This window comes from Oncorhynchus masou, chromosome 11, assembly GCF_036934945.1.
Source record: "Oncorhynchus masou masou isolate Uvic2021 chromosome 11, UVic_Omas_1.1, whole genome shotgun sequence".
NCBI lineage: Eukaryota > Metazoa > Chordata > Actinopteri > Salmoniformes > Salmonidae > Oncorhynchus > Oncorhynchus masou.
In genome coordinates this window covers 16862876-16889290 of record NC_088222.1, presented here as the reverse complement: position 1 = coordinate 16889290, position 26415 = coordinate 16862876, and the positions used below count along the sequence as shown (strand labels likewise).

The following is a 26415-nucleotide window of genomic DNA, read 5'->3' as shown; positions in this document are numbered from 1 at the left end:
AAATGTCATGTTAACCTCAGACCTTATTTTGGGGGTTTATCCAAAAACCCAATTCTTTGCCCATAGGGATGGCTGAATGAACCAGAGGGAACTTATTTCCGGGTTTTTGGACTAAAAGCTGGCGAACTCTATTCCTCTCTGATTTAGATGATGCCGTTGCACAAACAACATGCTTGTCTAGACCTACACCAGCACTGGTACCAAAGTTTGATAACTAAACCAAGATAGACCACAGCCCATTGTTTCAAATGGGAACACATGAGTCATAGTGGGCAGAACAGGCAAGGAGCTGGGCAGAACCAAGCACGAACTTGCAAGATCCGATTGGCTCAGCGTAGCAGACATTTGCATATTTCTTTTAGGGAACGCCTACTCTGTAGAACGCGTGTGCAACTCAATTAGCTATGCACTCCTTCTAAACTTTAGCAAAGGGTAAATTTGACAACTTAGTCCACTCTGTTCGTAACAGATTCTAGTTTTGGGAACAGAACTGTGTTGAGATCAAATGTTTAATCAAAATCCATCTTGTTCCAGCTTCTCCCACTGCCTGACACTTGGCTTCGTGGAAACGCTAAGCGGATACATACACATCCGGTGAAATATCTGTCTACCATGCTATATTAGCTAGCTACGTTTGCTGAAGTACATTTAGCAAGCTGGCTAGCAAGCCAGCTAATGAACAATTAGCATTAGTGGCTAACACAATTGATTTTATCCACAAGGCACAACTTGCTAAGAAAAGACAAACTAGCAGACGGTAGTTTGCAGACAGTAAGGTACACAAACGAATAATGTAACTCTAGAAAGCTTGTGGAAATCAGCACTGTTGTCATCTTGTTGCATCTATCTGAACATGCAGACTGCAGAGTGAATGGTAAGAAAGTGCTCGTGACTCCGTGGTTGAGCAACCACATGCTCTCCCGGAGTGACGGGGCAGGGCTTGGTGTGGGAAGCAGGAGGACGGGTTGAAAATAAGACTCAAGTAGCAAACGGAGTAAAATATTAAACGGACATTACACATGGCAGAGTTGCATATCACATTTAACAAATGAAACACTGAAATACCCTTAGATGGTAAAGTAAAAGCCCAAACCAGTCCATGCATTAAGACTGTTATGTAGTAAAATACGATATACAGCCCTAATTCCAACAAATAGCTGTCTATTGTTCAAGAGATTGCTCATGCTTTGAATAGAATTTCAGTTAAGTTCTTATTTTTACTTCTATATATGATACACAACTTCATACATGAAACTGTTCTTAACCTAGCATGAAGCCTACTAGGCTGGTCATTTTTATTTTATTTTCACCTTTATTTAACCAGGTAGGCAAGTTGAGAACAATTTCTCATTTACAATTGCGTCCTGGCCAAGATAAAGCAAAGCAGTTCGACACATACAACGACACAGAGTTACACATGGAGTAAACAAACATACAGTCAATAATACAGTAGAAACAAGTGTATATATATACGATGTGAGCAAATGAGGTGAGAAAAGGGAGGTAAAGGCAAAAACAAAGGCCATTGTGGCAAAGTAAATACAATGTAGCAAGTAAAACACTGGAATGGTAGATTTGCAGTGGAAGAAATGTGCAAAGTAGAAATAAAAATAATGGGGTGCAAAGGAGCAAAATAAATAAAATAGGGAAAGAGGTAGTTGTTAGGGCTAAATTATAGATGGGCTATGTAATGGTGCAGTAATCTGTGAGCGGCTCTGACAGCTGGTGCTTAAAGCTAGTGAGGGAGATAAGTGTTTCCAGTTTCAGAGATTTTTGTAGTTCGTTCCAGTCATTGGCAGCAGAGAACTGGAAGGAGAGGTGGCCAAAGAAAGAATTGGTTTTGGGGGTGACCAGAGAGATATACCTGCGTGTGCTACAGGTGGGTGATGCTATGGTGACCAGCGAGCTGAGATAAGGGGGGACTTTACCTAGCAGGGTCTTGTAGATGACCTGGAGCCAGTGGGTTTGGTGACGAGTATGAAGCGAGGGCCAACCAACGAGAGCATACAGGTCGCAATGGTGGATAGTATATGGAGCTTTGGTGACAAAACTGATGGCACTGTGATAGACTGCATCTAATTTGTTGAGTAGGGTATTGGAGGCTATTTTGTAAATGACATCAACAAATTTGAGGATTGGTAGGATGGTCAGTTTTACAAGGGTATGTTTGGCAGCATGAGTGAAGGATGCTTTGTTGTGAAATAGGAAGCCAATTCTAGATTTAACTTTGGATTGGAGATGTTTGATGTGGGTCTGGAAGGAGAGTTTACAGTCTAACCAGACACCTAGGTATTTGTAGTTGTCCACGTATTCTAAGTCAGAACCGTCCAGAGTAGTGATGTTGGACAGGAGGGCAGGTGCAGGCAGCCATCGGTTGAAGAGCATGCATTTAGTTTTACTTGTATTTAAGAGCAATTGGAGGCCATGGAAGGAGAGTTGTATGGCATTGAAGCTTGCCTGGAAGGTTGTTAACACAGTGTCCAAAGAAGGGCCAGAAGTATACAGAATGGTGTCGTCTGCGTAGAGGTGGATCAGAGACTCACCAGCAGCAAGAGCGACATCATTTATGTATACAGAGAAGAGAGTCGGTCCAAGAATTTAACCCTGTGGCACCCCCATAGAGACTGCCAGAGGTCTGGACAACAGACCCTCCGATTTGACACACTGAACTCTACCAGAGAAGTAGTTGGTGAACTAGGCGAGGCAATCATTTGAGAAACAAGGCTGTCGAGTCTGTCGAGTCTGTCAAGGCTGTCAAGGCTGTCGAGTCTGCCGATGAGGATGTGGTGATTGGCAGAGTCGAAAGCCTTGGCCAGATCAATGAATACGGCTGCACAGTAATGTTTCTTATCAATGGCGGTTAAGATATTGTTTAGGACCTTGAGCGTGGCTGAGGTGCACCCATGACCATCTCTGAAACCAGATTGCATAGCAGAGAGGTTATGGTGAGATTCGAAATGGTCTGTAATCTGTTTGTTGACTTGGCTTTCGAAGACCTTAGAAAGGCAGGGTAGGATAGATATAGGTCTGTAGCAGTTTGGGTCAAGAGTGTCCCCCCATGGCTCACGTCAACACCATTATCCCAGAATCCCTAGACCCACTCCAATTTGCATACCGCCCCAACAGATCCACAGATGATGCAATCTCTATTGCACTACCCACTGCCCTTTCCCACCTGGACAAAAGGAACACCTACGTGAGAATGCTATTCATTAAATACAGCTCAGCTTTCAACACCATAGTGCCCTTAAAGCTCATCACTAAGCTAAGGACCCTGGGACTAAATACCTCCCTCTGCAACTGGATCCTGGACTTCCTGACGGGCCGCCCCCAGGTGGTAAGGATAGGTAACAACACATCTGCCACGCTGATCCTCAACACGGGGGCCCCTTAGGGGTGCGTGCTCAGTCCTCTCCTGTTTACCCATGACTGCATGGCCAAGCACGACTCCAACACCATCATTTAAGTTTACCGATGACACAACAGTAGGCCTGATCACCGACAAAGATGAGACGGCCTGAAGGGAGGAGGTCAGAGACCTGGCAGTCTGGTGCCAGGATAACAACCGCTCCCTCAACGTGATCAAGACAAAGGAGATGATTGTGAACTACAGGAAAAGGAGGACCGAGCACGCCCCCATTCTCATCAACAGGGCTGTAGTGGAGCAGGTTGAGAGCTTCAAGTTCCTTGGTGTCCACATCACCAACAAACTAGAATGGTCCGAACACACCAAGACAGTTGTGAAGAGGGCACAACTCCTATTCCCCCTCAGGAGACTGAAAAGATTTGGCATGGGTCCTCAGATCCACAAGAGGTTTCTACAGCTGCACCATCGAGAGCATGGTTGCATCACTGCCTGGTATGGCAACTGCTCGGCCTCCGACCGCAAGGCACTACAGAGGGTAGTGACTTTGGCCCAGTACATCACTGGGGCCAAGCTTCCTGCCATCCAGGACCTTTATACCAGGCGGTGTCAGAGGAAGGCCCTAAAAATTGTCAAAAACTCCAGCCACCCTAGTCAGACTGTTCTCTCTGCTGCCGCACGGCATGCGGTACCGGAGCGCCAAGTGTCTAGGTCCAAAAGGCTTCTTAACAGCTTCTACCACCAAGCCATAAGACTCTTAAACATATAATCTAATGGCTACCCGGACAATTTGCATTGTCCCCCAACCCCATTTTATGCTGCTGCTACTCTGTTTATTATCTATGCATTTTGTCACTTTACCTCTACCTACATGTACATATTACCTCAATTCCCTTGACTGCCCCCGCACATTGACTCTGTACCGGTACCCCCTGTATATAGCCTCGCTACTGTTATTTTTTTGTTGCTCTTTTATTTATATATATTATTTTATTTATTTATTATTCAGTTTATTTTAGTAAATCATTAAGTTTTATTTTTTCTTACGTGCATTGTTGGTTAGGGACTTGTAATAAGCATTTCCCTGTAAGGTCTACACCTGTTGTATCCGGTGCATGTGACAAATAAAATTAGATTTGATTTACAAATCTAACTGAATTTAAACCCCATGAAATGTCTTCCCCTCTGTAATGCCAGGAGGCCCCCTAAAGTAAGATATGTGAGAGAACAACATGTATCTCTCTCTGCTTAATGCAGTTTACAACACTGTCACCTTTGATGGTAACACACCAAGCCCTGAGCCATATCGCTCTATCCTGGCCAATTTGAGATTGTGTTTTCAGGTCAAAACTAGTTTCTCCAGTAATCCAGACAGTTGCAAGAATAGAGAGAGAGAGGTGCTGCAGCTGCTGCTGCAATCAGTCTTACATTTATCTCAGCACAGCGGGGCTATGAAATCATCTCCGGTGCATTGCTCTTACTTATCTCACCGGGGCCAGTCTCCCTGAGTGACAGCCTAATTTAGCCCAACTCTGTGGCTCGGTGCCGGCAGTCAGCAGAAATGACAGGAGAAGCGCTTTAAAAAATACAGGCGTAGCTGTAGGCCTCTTCTCACAGAGGGGCTGCAGATGAGGGCTATGAAATTGAAATGGGAGGGATGCAGGGCGCAATCTGTCCTGCGAGTGTGTACACATGGACGTCACACCCACGTATATACGGGGCATACACATTTTCACATACTTACACACAACCCTGTAGTGTACACACACACACATTGTGTACCGGGTCATCCCAGCCACCTGCAGCAGTGCCAACCAAATCTGGTGGTTGACTTTTCTCTCTGCAAAGTAGAAATGTTCACATGATCAGATTACAGACAGTATGGTGACCTTAACATGGACAGTGGTAGTGGAGCTCCCCATCTGCCTACTATTTCAGTAATTTATTTCATGGCATATTGTTAATATGAAAATTTTAATGTCCATGATGAATATTCCTGTCGGCCAATATGGCTAGCATCTCTCTCTTCCACTAAATTTAACTACATCTACATATTACCTCAATTACCTTGACTAACCGGTGCCCCCGCACATTGACTCCCTACCGGTACCCCCTGTATATAGCCTCGCTATTGTTATTTTACTGCTGCTCTTGAATTATTTGTAACTTGTATTTTTTACTTAACACTTATTTTTCTTAAAACTGCGTTGTTGGTTAAAGGCATGTAAGTAAGCATTCCACTGTGAGGTCTACACATTTGTATTTGGCACATTCACAAGTAAACATTTGTTGGAGGAGGATGGAGGGAGAGTGGAAGTGAAATTATATTATTATTGGGGTAGCCTAGTGGTTAGAGTGTTGGACTAGTAACCGGAAGGTTGCAAGTTCAAACCCCGAGCTGACAAGGTACAAATCTGTCGTTCTGCCCCTGAATAGGCAGTTTAACCCACTGTTCCTAGGCCGTCATTGATAATAAGAATTAGTTCTTAACTGACTTGCCTAGTTAAATAAATCCCTCTCCCTTTAGGGATCTGGCAGCTAGGAATTGTCTGGTGGGAGAGAGCAACCTGCTGAAGATCAGCGACTTTGGGATGTCAAGACAAGAGGACGATGGGATCTACTCGTCGTCTGGCCTCAAACAGATCCCCATCAAGTGGACGGCTCCAGAGGCTTTGAATTATGGTAAACTGGAGGGCCTTGCTTTTTCACCCATTTCTTTCAATAGATGTATAGGTTAACAGCCCTCAAAGGGTACCTATTGTAGAAATAACTCAATAACTATGTTCTTTTGGGAGTATATGATTTGTAGCTCTGCAGGAGGTAGCATAGTTTGATAAATTCTTCTTGATGACACAGCATTTCTTCTTCAATACTTGATGGCTGAGACAGTGGGGTTGTGTTTGGTCGTTGTTCCAGGGAGATACAGCTCGGAGAGTGATGTGTGGAGTTTTGGCATCCTCCTATGGGAAACGTTTAGTCTAGGAGTGTGTCCTTACCCAGGGATGACCAACCAGCAGGCCAGAGAGCAAGTGGAGAAAGGTAAGAAGACATCCCTCCAAAGATTCAGTGTTGTGTTGATCTCCCTAATTTGCCAGAATATCTCTATTAGCCTGGTAGCCGGATCTGTTTGTGCTTTAGCCAACTCCTCTGTTGCTTATTGTCAGGCCAGTAGACAGAGGTGTCTGTTCTCCAGTATTTTTTTTAACCTCTTGACAAGATAATTCATAAGTGAACCCTCCCTCAGTCATCAACAGATTGTACCTTACGATTTTTCCTGTTGTGAAGGTCTTGCTAATGATATAAGACGGCACAACGCTACACAGCCAAAATGTGTGGATTATGCTATTTCAGCCACACCCGTTGCTGACAGGTGTATCAAATTGAGCACACAGCCATGCAATCTCCATAGACAAACATTGACAGTAGAATGGCCTTACTGAGGAGCTCACCTTTACAACAAGTCAGTTTGTCAAATTTCTGCCCTGCTAGAGCTGCCCTGGTCAACTGTAAGTGCTGTCATTGCAAAGTGGAAACAGAGTGGGATCACCTAGCGCGTAAAAATTGTCTGTCCTCGGTTGCAACACTCACTACCGAGTTCCAAACTGCCTGTGGAAGTAACGTCAGCACAAGAACTGTTCGTCTGGATGAGAGAACTCAAAGGATTACTTTAAGGGAGTTGTCTGTCTGTTCTTTTGCATTGGAGTTGGCCCTATAGAGACAATTACTTGAACTACAAGAAGTCATGAAGAGAACTGCGTTGGATGGTCATTTTTTTCTCTAAACTTATACCCCTGATTATACTGCCTCAATCCATCCTAGGAAATTAAATGTCATTTTCCCTGTGTCTGTCTTTCCCCCCCATCTTAGATTACAGAATGTCCTGTCCAACAAAGTGCCCTGAGGAGATTTACAAAGTCATGCAGAAGTGCTGGGAGTACAAACCTGAAAATCGGCCAAAGTTTGCCGACCTACAGAAAGAACTGGCCTCGATCAAGAAGAAATAGCAACCTGGTAGGGGAAGGTGGACCAGGTCATGACCCCCTTACAACCTGAGAGAAACACCACAGAACGTTACAGCCTTGATGCTACTTGTCGTGATTGTACTCACGGTGTATACTATGTCACAAAATCACTGTGTTATTTGCCTAGGCAACTGTTTTGAGCCATTATCAAGGAGAGAGATCTCTGCTTAGCTTGGATCATTGTCAAAATATGACAGTATTATTATTTTTTTTAAACCTGGTGTTCCTTTATTTCTGTTCCTTTTTCTTACTGAACCTCTGCAACTAAAGGTGTTTTGAGACATAACCACACAAACATGTGTACAATTCATCATGCTCCATTGCACATATGACTTCTGTTGTTTTGCTATTGGTCATCACTCGGGCATAGCCACGATAATGAGAAATGTCACAATTTCTAGTTTTTTTTAGGTCCCTGAGTTTGGTCCTGTTAAGGTTAGATGAGTAATATGAGTTGAAAATGCCAAGGAGTCTGGTGCTCCGTGTAGCTGTGCAACATCTAAAAGAGACTGTCTAGATGCACTCCGTAGAGACAGATGGGGTTTGAGAACCAGTTCCTACCCAAGGACGTAACAGTTTATACCTAAGGGTATAAACAGTGTCCTGTTTTTGTCCCGAGCTTGACTTTTTCACATTCAGCAAGAACAATTTTCTTCTTCCTCTAAAGTCTTATTGTGATGTGACAGTTTGATTTGATGTGAATCATTTCTGTCCAAAGATTTCCTAAAGTATTCTCTTCATGCCCACTATTTAATGTAGAAAACCTTTGAGTTTAACATACAAGGATAAGTGCAATTTGTGACACCCTTTTTCCTATAATTGTTTGGGCTTTGTGATGTATAAATATTGCAGTAAGGCCATTTATTTAGAATTAATATAATTTTACTTATAATTCTTAAATGTTTCAAGACCCTCCAGAATGCTGATTATTTTCTACATTTTAGTCTGTTACAAGCTCAATACTCATAATTTGACAATTAGAATGTACCATAACTGTACTATCTGACTTGAAATGTGAATTTAGCATTTTCTGTCAAAAACAGTCAGCTTTTACATAGCTACGCGAGTTTTAAGGAGCTCCATTTTTCATGCATTCATTTTTGTGGCATTTTTTTACTTCAAATTTTTTTAAATAAAACTACTGTTCTAAATTGTTGATAGACAATTGAACAGTGATAGCAATGAACAGTGAACTTGTTTTCATTAAGTATACTTAGGGCCAGGAGTTGTATCTGACCATGCGACATGACCAAGAGAGAACTCTGGGGCCTAGTCTATACCTATGGTCTACAGTTTTCCTGGCAAGGTAATTCTCCGTTCCCTAATATAGTATATTCGCTATTCCAGCCACTGCTGTATGATGTAATTTCTCTGAGGGTGCCATGTTGTTTCTATGTCAACCAAGCTCCTTGCCATTTGTGCTGACAGCCCAAGCGTGTCTTCAAAAGCATCTTCTGTGAAGTAACACGTCACATCCATCCATCCATCAGTTTCACTCCTATTAGAATGATGGAACTCTTGTCTTGCAAAAAACATTCCTCCTGTATTTTGTAAATACTTGTAGATGCTATAACTTTTATTTTATGCAAATGTAGGTCATGTTTTGTGTGTATCTCTATTGGAAGTGTTTCTTCCAATGATTTATTCGATAAAGAAAACATTGTCTGTTTTGCTTCTGAATCTGCATGGATTGTTTGTACATTTTTAGTATATGTATAAAAGATTTTTGGAAAAATCCTCTTTCCTATCTATTATACAATGTCTCCTGCTCATCTATCCTATATCCTCATCTTTCTGTGTCACAAATTACACCCTATATAGTGCACTAATATGCCAAAGGTAGTGCACTAATATGGCGTCATTTGAGACAGACTGGTTCGTTGACAGGAGGAACAGTTTTTTTTCTTAATTTCTCCAGTCAAATGACCTCCTGATATTTAAAATGTTTTGCATTCCAGACAACCTAGCAAGAGAAAGGTGTAGAATGAATAGGCGAAGGGAGCTTACATCTTAACTACTGGTTGATGAGCACAAGATATTTCTGTTTAACACGTTTGAAAGGCATACACTTTTTTCAGTAACTCTTATTTATTATCATGAGTATTTTATATTAATTTGTCTCCTGTTAGTGTATTAAAATATTTGCCAGTATTCTTTTTATAGAATTTGTTCTATGGTTTAAAAAAATATATTTGTCTTCTTCTCATGCAAAGTGACCAAGTCTAGATTTCCCCATGAGTAGTTGAAAAATCTGCTCTACATTACTAGCCAATATATGATACAGACCATTATTACATTTGTGTCGAATGGAATTGTCTTTCAGTTTGTCACTCATTTGTTTTTGAGTGAAAGTGTATTTAAGCTTCACAATTCAATGTGAAAGTATTGTGCTGCATTAACATTAGCATTCTGGTATGTACTCCAAGGCCAGCTTCACAGCGTTAAGGTGCAGTCGCTTCGAAAAGTATTCAGACCCCTTGACTTTTGACGTTGTTACATTACAGCCTTATAATGGGTTAAATAAATGTCAGCAATCTACACAACCCATATTAACAAAGCAAAAACAGGTTTACATTTTTTGGCCAATTATAAACATTATTACATAAGTATTCAGATCCTTTGTTATGAGACTTGAAATTGAGCTCAGGTGCATCCTGTTTCCATTGATGATCCTTGATTACTCTACAACTTGGAGTCCACCTGTGGTCAATTCAATTGATTGGACATGACTTGGAAAGGCACAGAACCGTGTATATAAGGTCCCACAGTTGACAGAGCAAAAACCAAGCCATGAAGTCGAAGGAGCTGTCCGTAGAGCTCAGAGACAGGATTGTGTTGAGGCACAGATCTGGGGAAGAGTACCAAAACATATCTGCAACATTAAAGGTTCCCAAGAACACAGTGGCCTCCTTCATTCTTAAATGGGAGAAGTTTAGAACCACCACCACTTCCTAGAGCTGGCCTACTGGTCAAACTGAGCAATCAGAGCCTTGGTCAGGGAGGTGATAAAGAACCCAATGGTCACTCTGACAGAGCTCCAGAGTCCCTCTGTGGAGATGGGAGAACCTTCCAGAAGTACAACCATCTCTGTAGCACTCCACAAGTCAAGGCTTCATGGTAGTGGCCAGATGGACGCCACTCCTCAGTAAAAAGCACATGACAGCCCGCTTGGAGTTTGCCAAAAGGCACCTAAAATATTCTTAGACCATGAGAAACATGAGTCTCTGGTCTGATGAAACCAAGATTGAACCTTTTGTTCTGAATGACAAATGTCACGTCTGGAGGAAACCTGGCACGATCCCTATGGTGAAGCATAGTGGTGGCAGTATCATGCTGTGGGGATGTTTTTCAGCCGGCAGGGACTGGGAGACTAGTCAGGATCGAGGGAAAGGTGAACAGAGCGATCCTTGATGAAAACCTGTTCCAGAGTGCTCAGTAACTCAGACTGGGCCGAAGGTTCACCTTCCAACAGAACAACGACCCTAAGCACACAGCCAAGACAACGCAGGAGTGGCTTCCGAACAAGTCTCTGAATGTCCTTGAGTGGCCCAGCCCAGACTTGAACCTGATCAAACATCTCTCCTGAAAATAGCTGTGCAGTAATGCTCCCCATCCAACCTGACAGAGCTTGAGAAAAATGGGAGATACTCCCCAAATACAGGTGAGCCTTGCTTGTCGCAACACTCAAGGCTGTAGTCGCTCCTAAAGGTGCTTCAACAAAGTACTTATGTAAAGTTTATAAATTAGCAAATATTTCTAAAAACCTGTTTTTGCCTTGTCATTATGGGGTATTGTGTGTAGATGGAGGATTTAAAAAGCTGTAACGTAACAAACGTGGGAAAAGTCAAGGGGTCTGAATACTTTCCAAATGCACTATATGTGCATTACTGAGCTCTTTTCCTAGAGCATATTGTTAATAGATGTGTGTCAAGCTAACTTAAAGAGCTGGGATATTTATTGCCACAACAGACCTTATTTTGATTGCACTTTTGGCCATGTTAAAAAGACACAGACACAATAGTACTGTTGTGTTTAGCCCAACATGCTTCCCTATGAATAAAGACCATATCTAAAGTAACAAGTGAACAATGCACTGGATTTGAATGAGTATCACATTGTTATAGTTAGCCAATATTATGTAATAAGAATTACTGTAGCTAGTGTGGTTGTAATTGAAAAATGTACTTGAATGTGCTTGCTATTACACACCTGTATGCCCCTTGTTAGATTTAGCTTTCACAATCATGTCCCTTGTTAGATTTAGCTTTCACAATCATGTCCTGTCATTGTTTTATACTGTGTACTTGCAATAAAAAACATTCTTGGCTCTTTGAATTCAACAGATCACGTAATTTCTGATTTAGGAAGGTAGAGAAATTAATATACACCATTATCTTTGAAATCCTTATTCAGAATAAATATTTGATGATCCACTTACATTGTGAGAAATAAAGGTGGTGTGCTAAATCTCTTGTGGAAACAACTATCTGAATGGCTTCTACAGTGGATGTATACAAACTCTTCGTAAGGAAGTTATTGGTTTTGATAGTTCAAGACTTACCCACACTACAGACTTTATTGAACATGGGAACCAAAATTATTTTGAAGTTAGTACAATGTGAGGGACATAAGCAATGCTTTCATCTGTATTAAAAAAATGTGCAAGTAAAATCTTAAATGCTTTAACGAAAATCTAGGATAAACAAAAATTGCAATTTCCTAATTTCATATCCTTCATTAAAACATACATTCGTAACAAAGACTTGACATTATACAGATAATATTTTCTCAGAAAATAAGCCTGAACTGTCTCTCAGACATAGATCTTGAACTTGTTTACATGTGCAGAACTAATTCATAGAGTTACATTGCAGAGAGCGACAATGAAAGAAAAAGTAATAATAATTATTTTTCATTGAAGCGTTACAGGCCTCTTTTCTGGCTGTTGATTGGTATCCAGTGGATTCACCGCATTCCGGCTGCGCTGTGATTGGACGGTGGGATGTCCTGATCCGACACAAACGAGGTGTTAGCAGTGGTATCCATGACAACAGGCGACAGTATGTGACGACAGACAGGGCAAGTCCCAGACTAGAGAGAAAAGATACCATAAGTCAGTATAAACATTTCCATATCATCACTCGAAATACATTGACACAGACCAGGAGCTAGACTGAATATAGGCTGATGCCACCATCCTCATCACTTAAAGCACATTTAAATTACATGATTATGTGCAGTACAGGCCATGTACATAAAGGCTTTAGGAAGGAGAGTCTGAATGGGCTTCACAATCAGTTATTCTCCACACACAGAGGCCCTCAGTCAGTCACACATACCTTTTGGAGCCAGAGAGTCACGCAGATCTTGTGGAACATGTGGTGGCACGGCAGCTGGGTTGCAATCTCGTCTTTGACGTACTCACCACAGCAGATGGCACAGCAATGTTCCTGACCTAGAGAGAGAAAGGAAAAAGGCGAGAGAGAGAAAGACAAGGATAAAGAGAGGCACACAAGAAGAACTAATCATAAGTGTCCGAGAGTGGCGTTGGGCCATTTGTCACTACATGTTCTGCAGCCCCGGCCTCATCCACTCTGTTCTGTATTCACAGCCCCACACGTTTACATTCCATCATGCTCCATTCACTCGATCCACAAGCACACAGATGGAACCGCTTGCTCCGACACGGCATGACAAATGGCGGCCATCTCGACACCTGCTTACCGCAATTTATTCCCGGGGACACACGGCGTGTCAAACTTGACGAGACACTGGACACATTTACATTATGTGCCCATCATTCATTCATTGCTTTACGCACGGCGAGTTATTTCTTATCGTGACACCACATCGCCTTTCTTAATCAACATTGGATCAGTAACAGCAGAATATTTCCATATGGAATGCATGGATGTGTTGAGACAAACAGCCTGCAGATGTCTTTATGATCCATTTCATGCAGACTAATGAGCACAGTGCTCTGAGTCTATATATTAGCAGCTGGTTTCCTTCAGTGTCAGTCTGGAATGGATTGCCGGTCCAGCCGGCTAATAGTAAAAATTAGTGCAAGACTGAGGGTGGGGATTTACAGAGTGGCAGTCCCACTAATTATATGCCTTTTGATCCTGATACAAAAGGCACTCCATGTTGGTATTAACCACTGCTTTAGCTAGACCATTTACACTAGCTAGCACATGTCAACATTAAAATAACTAATCTTACTCCTTCCACCACTGGAAATATGGGTTTGCTTGATATTTTTCAAAGAGCATTGTGAATTATGACATTGATAGAATCCTTGAAGGTATTGCACATTTAGCAGTATTTCACCTCTTACACCCAGAATGATGAGTCTCTTGTTGCCAATGCTAAAATGGGAAATTGCACACAGCCAATTCAAAGGAAGCAGAGGGAAGGGCTAGTCTGTTTGGGCCTACCACTGTGGTCTTCTAGCAATGTGAACTTACCAGTGGGGTCCTCCAATATGGTGATCTGAGGCAGACACTCTATAATCTGTTCTGTAGCCGGAGGGTGGGCCTGCTCCACATCAATGGCCAGGGACTCCAGGTGGGCTAGAGCTGCCTGTGAACCACAACAACATCAGGTGCCAACGTCCCTATGTATTTACATGGATGCGTACAATGTAATTAAAGTGTAGGTAGGTAAACATTGTTAAGAATGGGTACAAGACAGCAACAAGTTATTAGTAGTATGTACGGGATATGCATGGTATACGTCGTCCAACGAAATGCTCACTTGCAGGTTCCTTCTGGACAATGCAACAACAATAAGCAAAATAAAAGATATTATAGGATAAGTATTATACAGGAAGGCACAATTTATAGTACAATATTTACACGAGCAATATAATAAGTCTGGTAGCAGCAGTTGTGTGCTAAGGTGGGGAAAATCAGAGCAGGTGGTCAGTCCAGTTCATGTGTTCAGCAGTCACATGGCTTATAGATAGAAACAGTTTGAGCCCATTGGTGTCAGGCCTCATGCTCCGATAGCGTCTGCCCGACGGTAAAGGAGTGAACAAGCTCATGGCTGGGGTGTGCGAGTTCCTTGAATCTGTGTGCTTTCCTCAGCCACCGTTTGGAGTAGATGTCCTGGATGGGTGGGGCCTTGCAGTCGTGGATGGAGCAATTCCTGTACCAAGCAATGATGCGACCGGTCAGGATGCCCTCGATGGTGCAGCGGTAGTATTTGGAAAGGACCGCCTTAGGAAGTGGAGACACTGCTGTTGGTCCATGACAAGTCCTTGTGATGTGGACGCCGAGGAATTTAAAACTTGTATCTCTCTACTACAGTCCCATTGATGTGGATTGGGCAATGTTCCCTTAAGTCAACAATAAATTATTTTGTTTTGCTGACGTTGAGGGAGAGGTTGTTCTCATGACTCCACAATGCCAGTTCACTTACCACCTCCCTATAGGCTGACTCATCGTTGTTGGTTATCGGGCCTACAACCGTGGTGTCGTCAGCAAACGTGATCGAGTTGGTGAGGGGCAAAGTTCATGCAGTCGTAGGTAAACGGAGTGCAGCAGAGGGCTGAGGAAGAGTTGTTGCCAATTCTCACAGCCTGTGGTCTGTCCATAAGGAAGTCCAGGATCCAGTTGCAAAGGGTAGTGTCGAGACCCAGGGCTCTGAGTTTGGTGTCGAGCTTGGATGGAACAATAGTGTTGAATGCTGAACTGTTGTCAATAAAACAGCACTCATGTAGTTGTTCCTTTCCTCCAGAATGTGTTACTGCCATCTTTCGTGGATCTGTGGGAGCAGTAGGAAAATTGGAGTGGGTCCAGTGTGCCTGGCATGCTGGCCTTGATGTGGGCCATGACCAGCCTCTTGAAGCACTTCATGATGACAGAGGTTAGCGTGACGGAGTGTTTTTCTTTGGCACTGGGATGATGGTCTCCTTAAAGCAGGTGGACACTACAGCTTAGGCCAGGGACAGGTTGAAGATGTCCGAAAAGACGCCCGCCAGCTGGTCAGCACACACTCAGAAGATGCAGCCAAAGATGCCTGAGCCAGCGGCTGTGATTCTTCACACTTGAGTTTCTCACGTCAGCCTCGGAGAGTAGAAGCACCTGGTCACCCAGAATCTTCCTGGATGGCTCTGTATCGTCTGCCTCGAAGCAAGCATATAGAATGTGTTAAGTGCATCGGGGAGGGAGGTGTCAGTGGGTACCGCACAGCTGGATTTACCTTTGTAGTCTTTGATAGTCTGTAGTCCTTGCCACATGCGATGTGAGTGATTGGACGTAAATCAATTCAAGATTGAGTCTGTCTTTTTGCCATCCTAAGTTGGAGTTCGTTCTGCTGACATTGAATGCTGCAGTACAGGCTCTCAGCATTGTCCGGATATCTCCGTTCATCCAGGGTTTTTGGTTTGAATATAATAATATAATAATAATAATTTGAGTATGTACGGTTTGAGTATGTACGGATTGTTAGTGTGGGTACATCAACACACTTCCTAATAAAGCCTATGACTGACAATGTGTATTCCTCAATGTTGATGGATGAGTCCTGGGTTGACGAATCTTTGAACATATTCCATTCAGTATTCTCTAAACAATCCTGCAGCATTGAGTCTGCCTTCTCTGTCCAGCACCTCACTATTATCTGTGTTGGTGGCTCCCTCAAGTTGCTGCTTGTAGGCGTGGAGTAGGAACCGAGAGACGTGATCTGATTGGCCGAAGTGGGGCGGTGGAAGGCTTTGTACGCATCGCGGATGTTTGTGTATACATGGTCAAGCACAGCGGATCCTCTTGTGGGGAAGGATACAGGTTGGTAATATTTTGGGAAAATTTGCTTTAGGCGGGCTAGGTTCAAGTCACCCAAGTCTTGCTGGTTAATGATCTTGTACAGTTCGCTGAGTGCCACCTTGGTGTTTGCTTGTGGCGATATGTACACAGCTGTGATACCACACGTGAATTCCCTCTGCATATAGTGGGAGGGGGCGGTAGTTTAGCATCATAAACTCCAGGTCAGATGAGCAGGAGCTCAATGTGTCAACATAGGATGGCACAATCTTGAAAAGCACACTTGAAGCAAAAACATTTAGCGATGGAATGGTGAACAAATATGATCCTAAGACCTTTCTGTCTGCACTTATGTGTCATGTGGACTTGATAAGAGTGACTCGTGTCATAGTAAGAGTCTAGGGTTTTAGCCTTACCTCCATAGCTTGGGCCAGACGCTCTTCAAGAGCCATGTATGTGAGGAGCTGAGGATCCACATAGGAGATAGCCTGGGCCATCCCAAAGCCCTCTCCAAAGTCATCTAGCAACCTAAGATGAAGCAAAAAATATATTTTTTAACAGATAACGTTATTCCTGGTCAGGAAACCTCCCTGCATACATCTACCATGTTGCAAATGTCAACTCATCAAAGTACATTACAGGAGTAAAACATCAAATTCTACACACCTCCAGAAAATGATCACAAAATCACGATAGAAATCTCTCTCTCACAATTTGGAGTTAAAACTCCAAATTGTTCCCCACCTCCACTCAGCGTCTAGGTCCTCACTCAAGCTGGAGTCATCCTCCAGGTTGTTGTTCCCATCCAGGATGAAGAGGCCCGGGTGGACAAAGTGACTCATGCCATCTGGGTCTTCGTCACTACTGCTGCCCGTCTCCTCATTGTACATCAACCACGGTATCTCTCCCTCCTCCAGAGGGGTCGGCTCCCTGCACAGCGCACACACACACGTTGATTTCATTGGGCACCAGACTGAAGAAAACTGACAAACAGGTCCAATAAGAAACAATAATTTCCATTTTGTGCCCTAAATGGACATGACCAACTTTTCCTCTTGCAAATGAGAATCAAAAATAGTATGAACTGGAAATGTAGGCTATGCAGACAGGTATTTATTTCTGTGTATTGTTAGATATTACTGCACTCCTGGAGTTAAGAGCAAGGATTTCGCTACACCTGCAATAACATCTCCTAAATATGTATGCGACCAATAACATTTGATTTGATCAAATGATATAAATGTACAGTAGTTGGCATATCTTAGCTAGTTAATCATCAAATCATTATCCATGGAAATGATTCAGCCTACCTCAACTGATTTAATTTATTAATGTAAGACCTTGCTTGGAGACTGTGCTGCTGTGCCACTTAATCGTTATTCCAGCCCACACCTTGGTTCCACATCACAGCATTAACACATGGAAGTGTCTGAGGGTTGGCTGTGCTTACCAATGACATTATACACTATAGAATATATAGTATACATTAGATATACATAGTTAAATGCACTGGTCCCCCAGTCCCAATTTCAATACTTCCCCATTTAACTACTCATATCTGCATTACTCTAGATTAGTACATGCATTTAGGCCACTCCCAAGCCATTGATAGCATTTATCATAAGTGACCGTATAACGCTGTATTATGTTGCAGTTATCAGGAGTGACCCGTATATTGCTGCTTACTCAGGGGGCAGGCTGAGCTCGGGGACGTCCTCAAGACTGCTGCTGTGCAGTTCATCCAGGCCGGGCAGCGTCACCCAGCTCTCCTGACTGGAGCCACGCTCCTTCTCCAGGCCAGAGTCCGAGGTCCACAAGGCTGACCACTCCCCCTCGCTGCACTCCGAGCTACAGACACACAACACACACATGCGTCAGTCCACCTAGTAAGCACCCCCACCTAATCTGCTTAGCAGAGAGGTCTCAGCAGTAAAAACACAAGCGCTTCGCTAGCAACCTCCGCTTCCTCAACCCTCAGTTGACACTATCAGGACAACAGACAGCTTCGTGTTCACACTTTCACAGAAAGGCAACAATAGGATTGTGATTTGCAAAGTCAATGATCATCAGAGACCTAGAAAATGCCTTGTCTAACATTTATGTATAATTCCAAATGCAGATAAACTATGGTGGAATGTTAAACTGATATTTTCCTATCACAGAAATCCAACACTTATGATTAGATCCCACTGACCATTATATATAAAATATATATACACACATACACACGGTCTTGTACTATTTTACTACAATCTAAAAGCAATAAAAGGGTGATATGTAAAAATGACAATATAAAGGTATATTAAACCTTTCCTCAGCCTTCATGAAAGGAACACCGGTCTCATTGAAGTCCTCCAGCTCTTCCCAGATGTCCTTTTCATCATCAGAAATACATTTGCTACAAGCTTCTCCATATTCACCCCTCCTCTCTATAGGGCTAAGCCCATATGAATCAGTCGGAGGGTAATCAAAGAGAAACTCCTGGTTTGGCCTCTCCGTTTGTGTCAGGAAGAATGGTGGTGCGGACACACACTTGATCTTGCTGACCTGTTTGGCTGAGCCACAGTGTGCCTCCTCGCCATGAGAACTCTTCCACTTCTCCAGGTGTGTTTCACTAGTCTGCTTGCGAATTTTGGGCCTAACCACCATCTCTGACTGGGTCCCACTCTGGTCGTCGTTCCCCAACTCAGCAGGATTTTTGGGGCCAACAGTTGCTAGGTCCTCTGGTGTTCGGAACTCAGTGCTGATTTCCAGGTGATCTGTCCTGTTGTGTTCTGATATATTCCACTCAGGAGGGATTTCTTCTGTGTTAGAATCTGATCTAGGATCTGTTCTAGAATCTTTCACTGACTCAGTGTCTCTGAGGGAACAGTCTGTCGTCCCTTCACTAGATTGTGTGTACAAATACGAGTGCAAACCGCTGAGATAGTCAAACTCTTTACCCAGCTCGAAGATCATGTCATCCAGTCTTTTCTGGAGACCGTGAGATGCGTCGGAACCCTGTCCCCCCTCCTCCTCGCCGCCACTACTGTCCGGCTCGTAAGCATCAATATTTACAATGCTCAATATGCTGGAATTAGAAGGGTTGCTGTCCTCGTCCTCGGGGATAGGCCATGCACTAGCTTCTGCACTTTTCTTCGAGCCACCATTTTGGTCCTGGTCTGAGGCTACAGGTTGGTCACTCTTTTTGTAGTGGATGGAGTGGGCTTCCGATGACTGCCTAGAAGTTGACTGTTTCTTGTGGGGAGGATCTTTGCCAGATTTGATGTTCACCTCTGGGTGAACCGAATTCGATGAGACAGGAAAGATGGCGTGAAGCATCGAGGAGATGTTTCCTTTTGAAGCTAGAAAGAAGAAAGGCATTTAGTTACAGCTAAAACATCTACTATTACCATGACTTGCCAATACACAACTATTATACTTGCTAAATACTGACATAGCATGCAGCAGCTCCAGCCAGCCACCATTTATGGAGCAGATTGGGGTTTATAGGCTTAGCTGCTCACACTGAATTCCATGTCACAGGATAAATGGATCCAAACCTGCCCCGATGCAGTGGGTGCAGCACTTACTCACATGCTGCTGCTCACTACAGGAGTTGCTTAGTGGTCTGCCATGATGTCAAAGAAATAATAAACATATCTTCAATTGATTTGTTGACCTTGATATCATGTAGAAATATAGGCCTGACTCAAATAGCCTACAAGCTTGTCCCTCAGCTATTCAATACACTGCAAATGGGACTTAGTCGTATTTATCTATTGCACCGTGAACGTACATATGGAATGCGCTCTACGGACACCGTCCATTTCCATATCGGGCCAATCCTCCACGCTGGCTGGGTTCCTGTGCTTGGCAGAGGTTGGACGGAAGCTAACGTATGCATGCCTCCTGCCGTATCGCCTTCCTGTGATTGTCTGATGTCCAGCAGGTGGTTTGGGCCAGGCTGGCTTGCCAGCTTCCTGACCCATCACTACAGAGAGAAAATAACAACATTGCAACTTTTAATTTGGCAACCTTGTTTTTCTAAGAGTGACTGATGGTCTACTTTCAGGTTCGATTAAACCAACTGGGTAATTCGATGCCAGCAAAGCCAAAAATATTTTTGGTACCTCAGATTATTCTGGCAATTCTCACATAGAAACTTAATTGAAAGGAAGAATGTTTAACATGCTTTCTACATTTGCATTGCAAACATTTTTTTTTAGATCCTGATGAAAGTGACTTCAGCCCTAGAGTACAGTCACTAAGTATTAACAGCCCTTCCCTTTTATCACATTGTTATGTTACAGCCTTATTCAAAAAAAGGATCCCCCTTCAATCTTCACACAATACCCCATAATGACAAAGTGAAAATAAACAGAAATACCTTATTTACATAAGTATTCAGACCCTTTGCTATGAGAATCGAAATTGAGCTCAGGTGCATCCTGTTTCCATTGATCATCCCTGAGATGTTTCTACAACTGATTGGAGTCCACCTGTGGTAAATTTAATTGATTGGACATGATTTAGAAAGGCACACACCTGTCTATATAAAACATCCCACAGTTGACAGTGCATGTCAGAGCAAAAACCAAGCCATGAGGTCAAAGGAATTGTCCGTAGAGCTCCAAGACAGGAGGCACAGATTTGGGGAAGGGTACAAAAACATTTCTGCAGCATTGAAGGTTCCCAAGAACACAGTGGCCTCCATCAGTCTTAAATGGAAGAAGTTTGGAACCACCAACACTCTTCCTAGAGCTAGCCACCTGGCCAAACTAAGTAACCGGGGGAGAAGGGCCTTGGTCAAGGAAGTGACCAGGTGCCCAATGGTCACTCTGACAGTAGTGATGCACCGATAACATTTTTGGCCGATACCGATATTTTCCTTGCCAAAAAAACTGATACCGATATTAAATTTTTTTGCGTCCTTTTAAGCACTCTAGTAGTTAAATAGTTAAGACACACACGGACACAGAGGTCTAAGGCACTGCATCTCAGTGCAAGAGGCTTCACTACAGTCCCTGGTTCGAATCCAGTCTGTATCACATCCGGCCGTGATTGGGAGTCTTCATAGGGCGGCGGCGCACAATTGGCCCAGTGTTGTCTGGGTTTGGCCAGGGTAGGCAGTCATTGTAAATAAAATTGTTAACGGACTTCCCTAGTTAAATAAACGGTTACACACATACGGAGAGAGAGAGATCAAAAAGTTGTTGGCATTCACATATGTCCCCATTACCAGTAAAACAATCAAAACCTATTTCTTTCACTTACTTGCTGTGCTGTTTCATTGTTCATTTGTTTCATTCTCAACCAGGATTTCATCATACATGTCAAGCAGTGACGTTCCAGCTGTCTGTCCGTGGCTTCTCTTCCTCAGTGTGCACTGTCAATGTGGCAGTTTCCATCTTGTCCAGCGGTGTATGTAACATTTCACGTAAACCCAGTTTCTTATCTGCATCGAAGTAGTGGTTATTGTACATAGAGTTGAGCATGGTGGCGACAGAGTAAAGAGAGAATGCCACCAAACCGCTTGTTCACAGCCTGTGTCGGCAGTTTGTTGAGAAGGCGTTTCAATGACAGAGGGTATCACGTCTGCTGCAGGCTTATTTCTCGAGTCAGTTGTTCAAATGGAGCTAGCTAGTGTGTTCATGTTTCATACATGTACAGATACATCCTTGATGAAAACCTCATCCAGAGAGATCAGGACCTCAGACTGAGGCGAAGGTTCCCCTTCCAACAGGACGACACTAGGCACACAGCCAAGACAACGCAGGAGTGGCTTCGGGACAAGTCTCTGAATGTCCTTGAGTGGCCCAGCCAGAGCCTGGACTTGAATTTGATGGAACATCTCTGGAGAGACCTGAAAATAGCTGTGCAGCGACACTCCCCATCCAACCTGACAGAGCTTGAGAGGATCTGCAGAGAAGAATGGGAGAAACTCCTCAAATACAGGTGTGCCAAGCTGATAGCATCATACCCAAGAAGACTCAAGGCTGTCATCGCTGCCAAAGGTGCTTCAACAAATTACTGAGTAAAGGGTCTGAATACTTGTGTAAATGTGATCTCAGTAAAAAAAAAAAGTACACATTTGCAAAAATGTCTAAAAACCTGTTTTTGCTTTGTAATTATAGGGTAGTGTTGGTACATTGATGAGGAGGAAAAACAACAATCAATTTTAGAGCAATGCTGTAACATTACAAAACATGGAAAAAGTCAAGAGGCCTAGATACTTTCCGAATGCAATGTTTACATGCCTCCTGTAAGACCCTATGATCTGTGAACTGTACATGATGCATACATCTTGGTTCATAATATTTATAGTGTGCTCTAACATATGGAGTATGTCTAAATTCTGAAATAGAATTTCACATGAAATGTATTCATTCAACATAAAAAATATGAATGTTAATATCCAGGTTGTATCACAACCGGCAGTAATTGGGAGTCCCTTGGGGCGGTGCACAATTGGCCCAGCATCAGAGTTTGGCCGGTGTAGTCAGTCATTGTAAATAAGAATTTGTTCCTAACGGACTTGCCTAGTTAAATAAAACATCTCAAAAGTATCCTTTTTGATTTTGTTCATTTGAAGACATTGTTCAGAACAATATACTCTACAAGTACATCAGATTTCCAGTGGGCTCACTACTAATTCTGAAGATTTGATGACATTTTGTAAGCACCACCAACACAGTGAATTGGAAAATGGATTCAAAGGGGACTCCCTCTGCTGGTAATTTGTTGAATGTTTAATCCTAAAGGAGGGATGTGATTGGTTAATGACCTAATTTCTATGTATAAAATGGGTCATATCATTAAAAGTGCCAGAGAGCTCACTCTGGAAATTTGACTAGTTTGAAGTGTATATTGTCACAAATATGTCTAACAAATAAGCTAAATCAAATGAGGTACTTTTGAGATATTTATTCAACATAAGTAAATATGTAAGAAACATTCAGAATAGACCTATTTGTCTAAAAAGAGTTAGTGTGAGAATAACTGCATTTTTTTTGTTATAGCTTTGATCCAGATACAAGAAACACTGCTGCAAACCATAACATTAGTGGAGGCCTTCTTTACACTTAAAAACAGTCTGGAAAAGTTAGCAAATACAAGCAAAACAACAAATAGGATTAACATGACATGAAAGCAAAGTAAACATTCATGGACATTCATGGACTTGCTAAAACAATTGTTCAACTAGCTACAGATGTGACCAAAATTGACATGAAAGGGGAGAAGTTTTATACTACCAAATTCAGTACGAACAGTTAAATTATCCCAACAAATGATAGGCCTATATGAAGTGATTTCAGTGCCAACAAAAATTGCATTTGAATTCCATATTTCTTTATTTGTATTAGGATATTGAATTGAATATTTTTGAATTTGTAATGCACAAATTGAATCATGGAATTCAGAAATGTAACTTTCATTCCATGATTTGAAACTGAATTGAATAAATATTGCATTTAATTTTAAAATTCAATCCGTTCAATATTGATATATTTGATTTCAATATGGTAGATGTTGCATTCATCGTCTGTATCAAGTTTACAACTGATAAACTTGAAATTATCAAATTTTCATATATAAACATCTCAGATGAATTCATATTCAGTTTTAAAATGGAGCTAATAAAATTTAGATTCAAAACCAGAGACAACATCCTGGAGAACAGAGAATCAAACACTCACTGTGGTAAACAAACTTCTGGCCGTTTTTGAAGCCAATGTGGCATGTTTAAATTATGACACCATTCTTGAATGCTCAGACTCTATGGCGCATTGGCGTGCCTTATGTTCCCCTCTATGATGATCACAGGCTGAGTTAGAAGGCCCCCATAAGAATATAGTTGAAATGCCCTGGCATAACCCTTCTGATAGCCTTTCCACTCCCTATTTAATCTTGCTCTTGTGACGGTTTATTTATCCCAACCTGCTACATGAATTATCCTCAACTGCTGCGTTAATTAGCCTAACCTGATACAAAAAGTCAAATCTGACAAGAACTAGATCCCTTCTAGCCATGACCTCTTGGTGACTGACTTAGTTCGAACCTGGTCTCCTGCATGTCACAAGACTGTAAAGGACACCAATTTAGTTGATACAATTATTTTACAAGCTAGCTTGATAGCAAGCGAATAGCAAACAAACACTTTGTTACATTTAAGCAAACTCGACAGCAATGAAACGGAATAAGCAATAGCGTAGCTAACTACATAATTATTGAAACCGGCTTGCCATTGTTGTCTAGCCAGCTTGGTTGCAAAGTTGTTTTACTGACGTCATTCGCTAGCTAGATAAATTGCACAGCACCCAAGACAAATAGCTATAGTTTACGATAACAGAAGTCAATCTAGTCAGCTGGTTATGTGGCTGCTAGTTGACAGATTATTAGGGTGTATTTTCAGAAAATAAGATTCGTGTTTAGTACACGAAAAAACCCATGGCCTTGGCCTAACGTTAGCAAGCTAACGGTATCGTGTTATGCTGGCTAGCTTGTCAAAAGAGCTTCTTCCTCGTCCAGTTAGCTAGCAATTTCCAAACGCCAAGGGACAAAACGGTCCACTTGTTATTAATCAAACATTACCGGTCCCAATATTGCTTGTTTCTTTTAACCTATAGCGACATCCATTATTCAAAGTGATCTCTGTATTACCTGTCCCCCAGGCTTTCTCTCCGTCCGAAACTGCGAAAAAAAAACAGTAAGCCAACGTCATCGGCAAACTTAGTGTCATATGATAGGATTTGTCCAATCAGTTGCCAAAACAGCACTGGCAATCGGCAGCCTCTTAGGGATCCGCCCCCTTTTTTCAATTTTCGCCTAAAATGACATACCCAAACCTAACATCCTGTAGCTCAGGACCTGAATCAGGGATATGCATATTCTTGATACCATTTGAAAGGGAACACTTTGACGTTTGTGGAAATGTGAAATGAGTGTAGGGTAATATAACTCATTAGATCTTGTAAAATATAATACAAAGAAAAAACATGTGCTTTAAAAAAAAAAATTGTACCATCATCTTTGAAATGCAAGAAAAAGGCCATAATGTATTTATTTGATTTATTTACCTTTATTTAACCAGGTAGGCCAGTTGAGAACAAGTTCTCATTTACAACTGCAACCTGGCCAAGATAAAGCAAAGCAGTGCAACAAAAACAACAACACAGAGTTACACATGGGATAAACAAACATACAGTCAATAACACAATAGAAAAATCTGTATGCAGTGTGTGCAAATGAAGTAAGGAGTTAAGGCAATAAATAGGCCAGTAGTGGTGAAGTAATTACAATTGAGCAATTTACACTGGAGTGAAACATGTGCAGATGAGGATGTGCAAGTAGAAATACTGGTGTGCAAAAGAGCATAAAAACAAAAACAAATATTATTCTAGCCCAGGCGCAATTTAGATTTTGGCCACTAGATGTAACCAGTGTACGTGCAAAGTTTTAGACTGATCCAATGAACAATTGTATTTCTGTTTAACATTTTGTGTCAAGACTGCCCAAATATGCCTAATTGGTTTATTAATACATGTTAAAGTTCATAACTGTGCACTCTCCTCAAAAAATAGCATGGTATTATTTCACTGTAATAGCTACTGCAAATTGGACAGTACAGTTAGATTAACAAGAATTTAAGCTTTCTGCCAACATCAGATATGTCTATGTCCTGGGAAATGTTCTTGTTACTTACACCCTCATGCTAATCACATTACATTATCTCAACTGTCCCACGGGGGACCCACCGATCCTGTAGAGGGGATTTAAACCGTGCGTCTACTATAATAAGAGAGAAGAGCAGGACACCTCGAGAGCACCCTTACCTGCTGATATATAAATTACGTCTCCATAATCTAGCATGGGTAGGATGGTCATCTGAATCAGGGTTAGTTTGGCAGCTGGAGTGAAAGAGGAGAGAATAAGATAGAGCAAACCTGAGAGAAGGGCAGTGTACCATCTAGCCATACTCGCAAGTACTTGTATGAGGTGACTACATCAAGCTCTAAACCCTCAGAGGCAGTAATCACACCTGTGGGGAGAGGGGCATTCTTCTTACCAAACCAAGTGACCTTTGTTTTGGAGGTGTTCAGAACAAGGTTAAGGGTAGAGAAAGCTTGTTGGACACTAAGAAAGCTTTGTTGTAGAGTGTTTAACACAAAATCTGTGGAGGGGCCAGCTGAGTATAAGACTGTATCATCTGCATTTAAATGGATGAGAGAGAATCCTACTGCCTGAGCTATGTTGTTGGTGTAAATTGAGAAGAGCGTGGGGC

General features: G+C 42.3%; 2 protein-coding genes across 4 annotated transcripts in view; one reads left to right on the top strand and one right to left on the bottom strand.

Annotated features, from left to right (window-relative positions):
* Positions 1–11721, top strand: part of LOC135548196 (tyrosine-protein kinase Fer-like) — a 44176-nt gene extending 32455 nt beyond the window's left edge. For all 3 annotated transcript variants that reach the window (XM_064977541.1, XM_064977538.1, XM_064977539.1), the window contains exons 17-19: positions 5892–6046; positions 6281–6403; positions 7232–11721. In XM_064977541.1, coding sequence (XP_064833613.1) covers positions 5892–6046; positions 6281–6403; positions 7232–7368 — 415 coding nt within the window. In that variant the 3' untranslated portion in view covers positions 7369–11721. The remainder of the gene's footprint in view (positions 1–5891; positions 6047–6280; positions 6404–7231) is intronic.
* Positions 11722–11926: 205 nt separating this feature from the next.
* On the bottom strand, positions 11927–24851 carry LOC135548197 (E3 ubiquitin-protein ligase Praja-2-like). Its single transcript, XM_064977542.1, has 9 exons — positions 24795–24851; positions 19930–20124; positions 18460–19495; positions 17838–17999; positions 16896–17081; positions 16568–16679; positions 13854–13968; positions 12726–12841; positions 11927–12477 (listed from the first exon to the last, which is right to left on the bottom strand). The coding sequence occupies exons 2-9, from the start codon at positions 20120–20122 to the stop codon at positions 12352–12354; spliced, it is 2046 nt and encodes a 681-aa protein (XP_064833614.1). The 5' UTR covers positions 20123–20124; positions 24795–24851; the 3' UTR covers positions 11927–12351.
* Positions 24852–26415: the final 1564 nt, after the last annotated feature.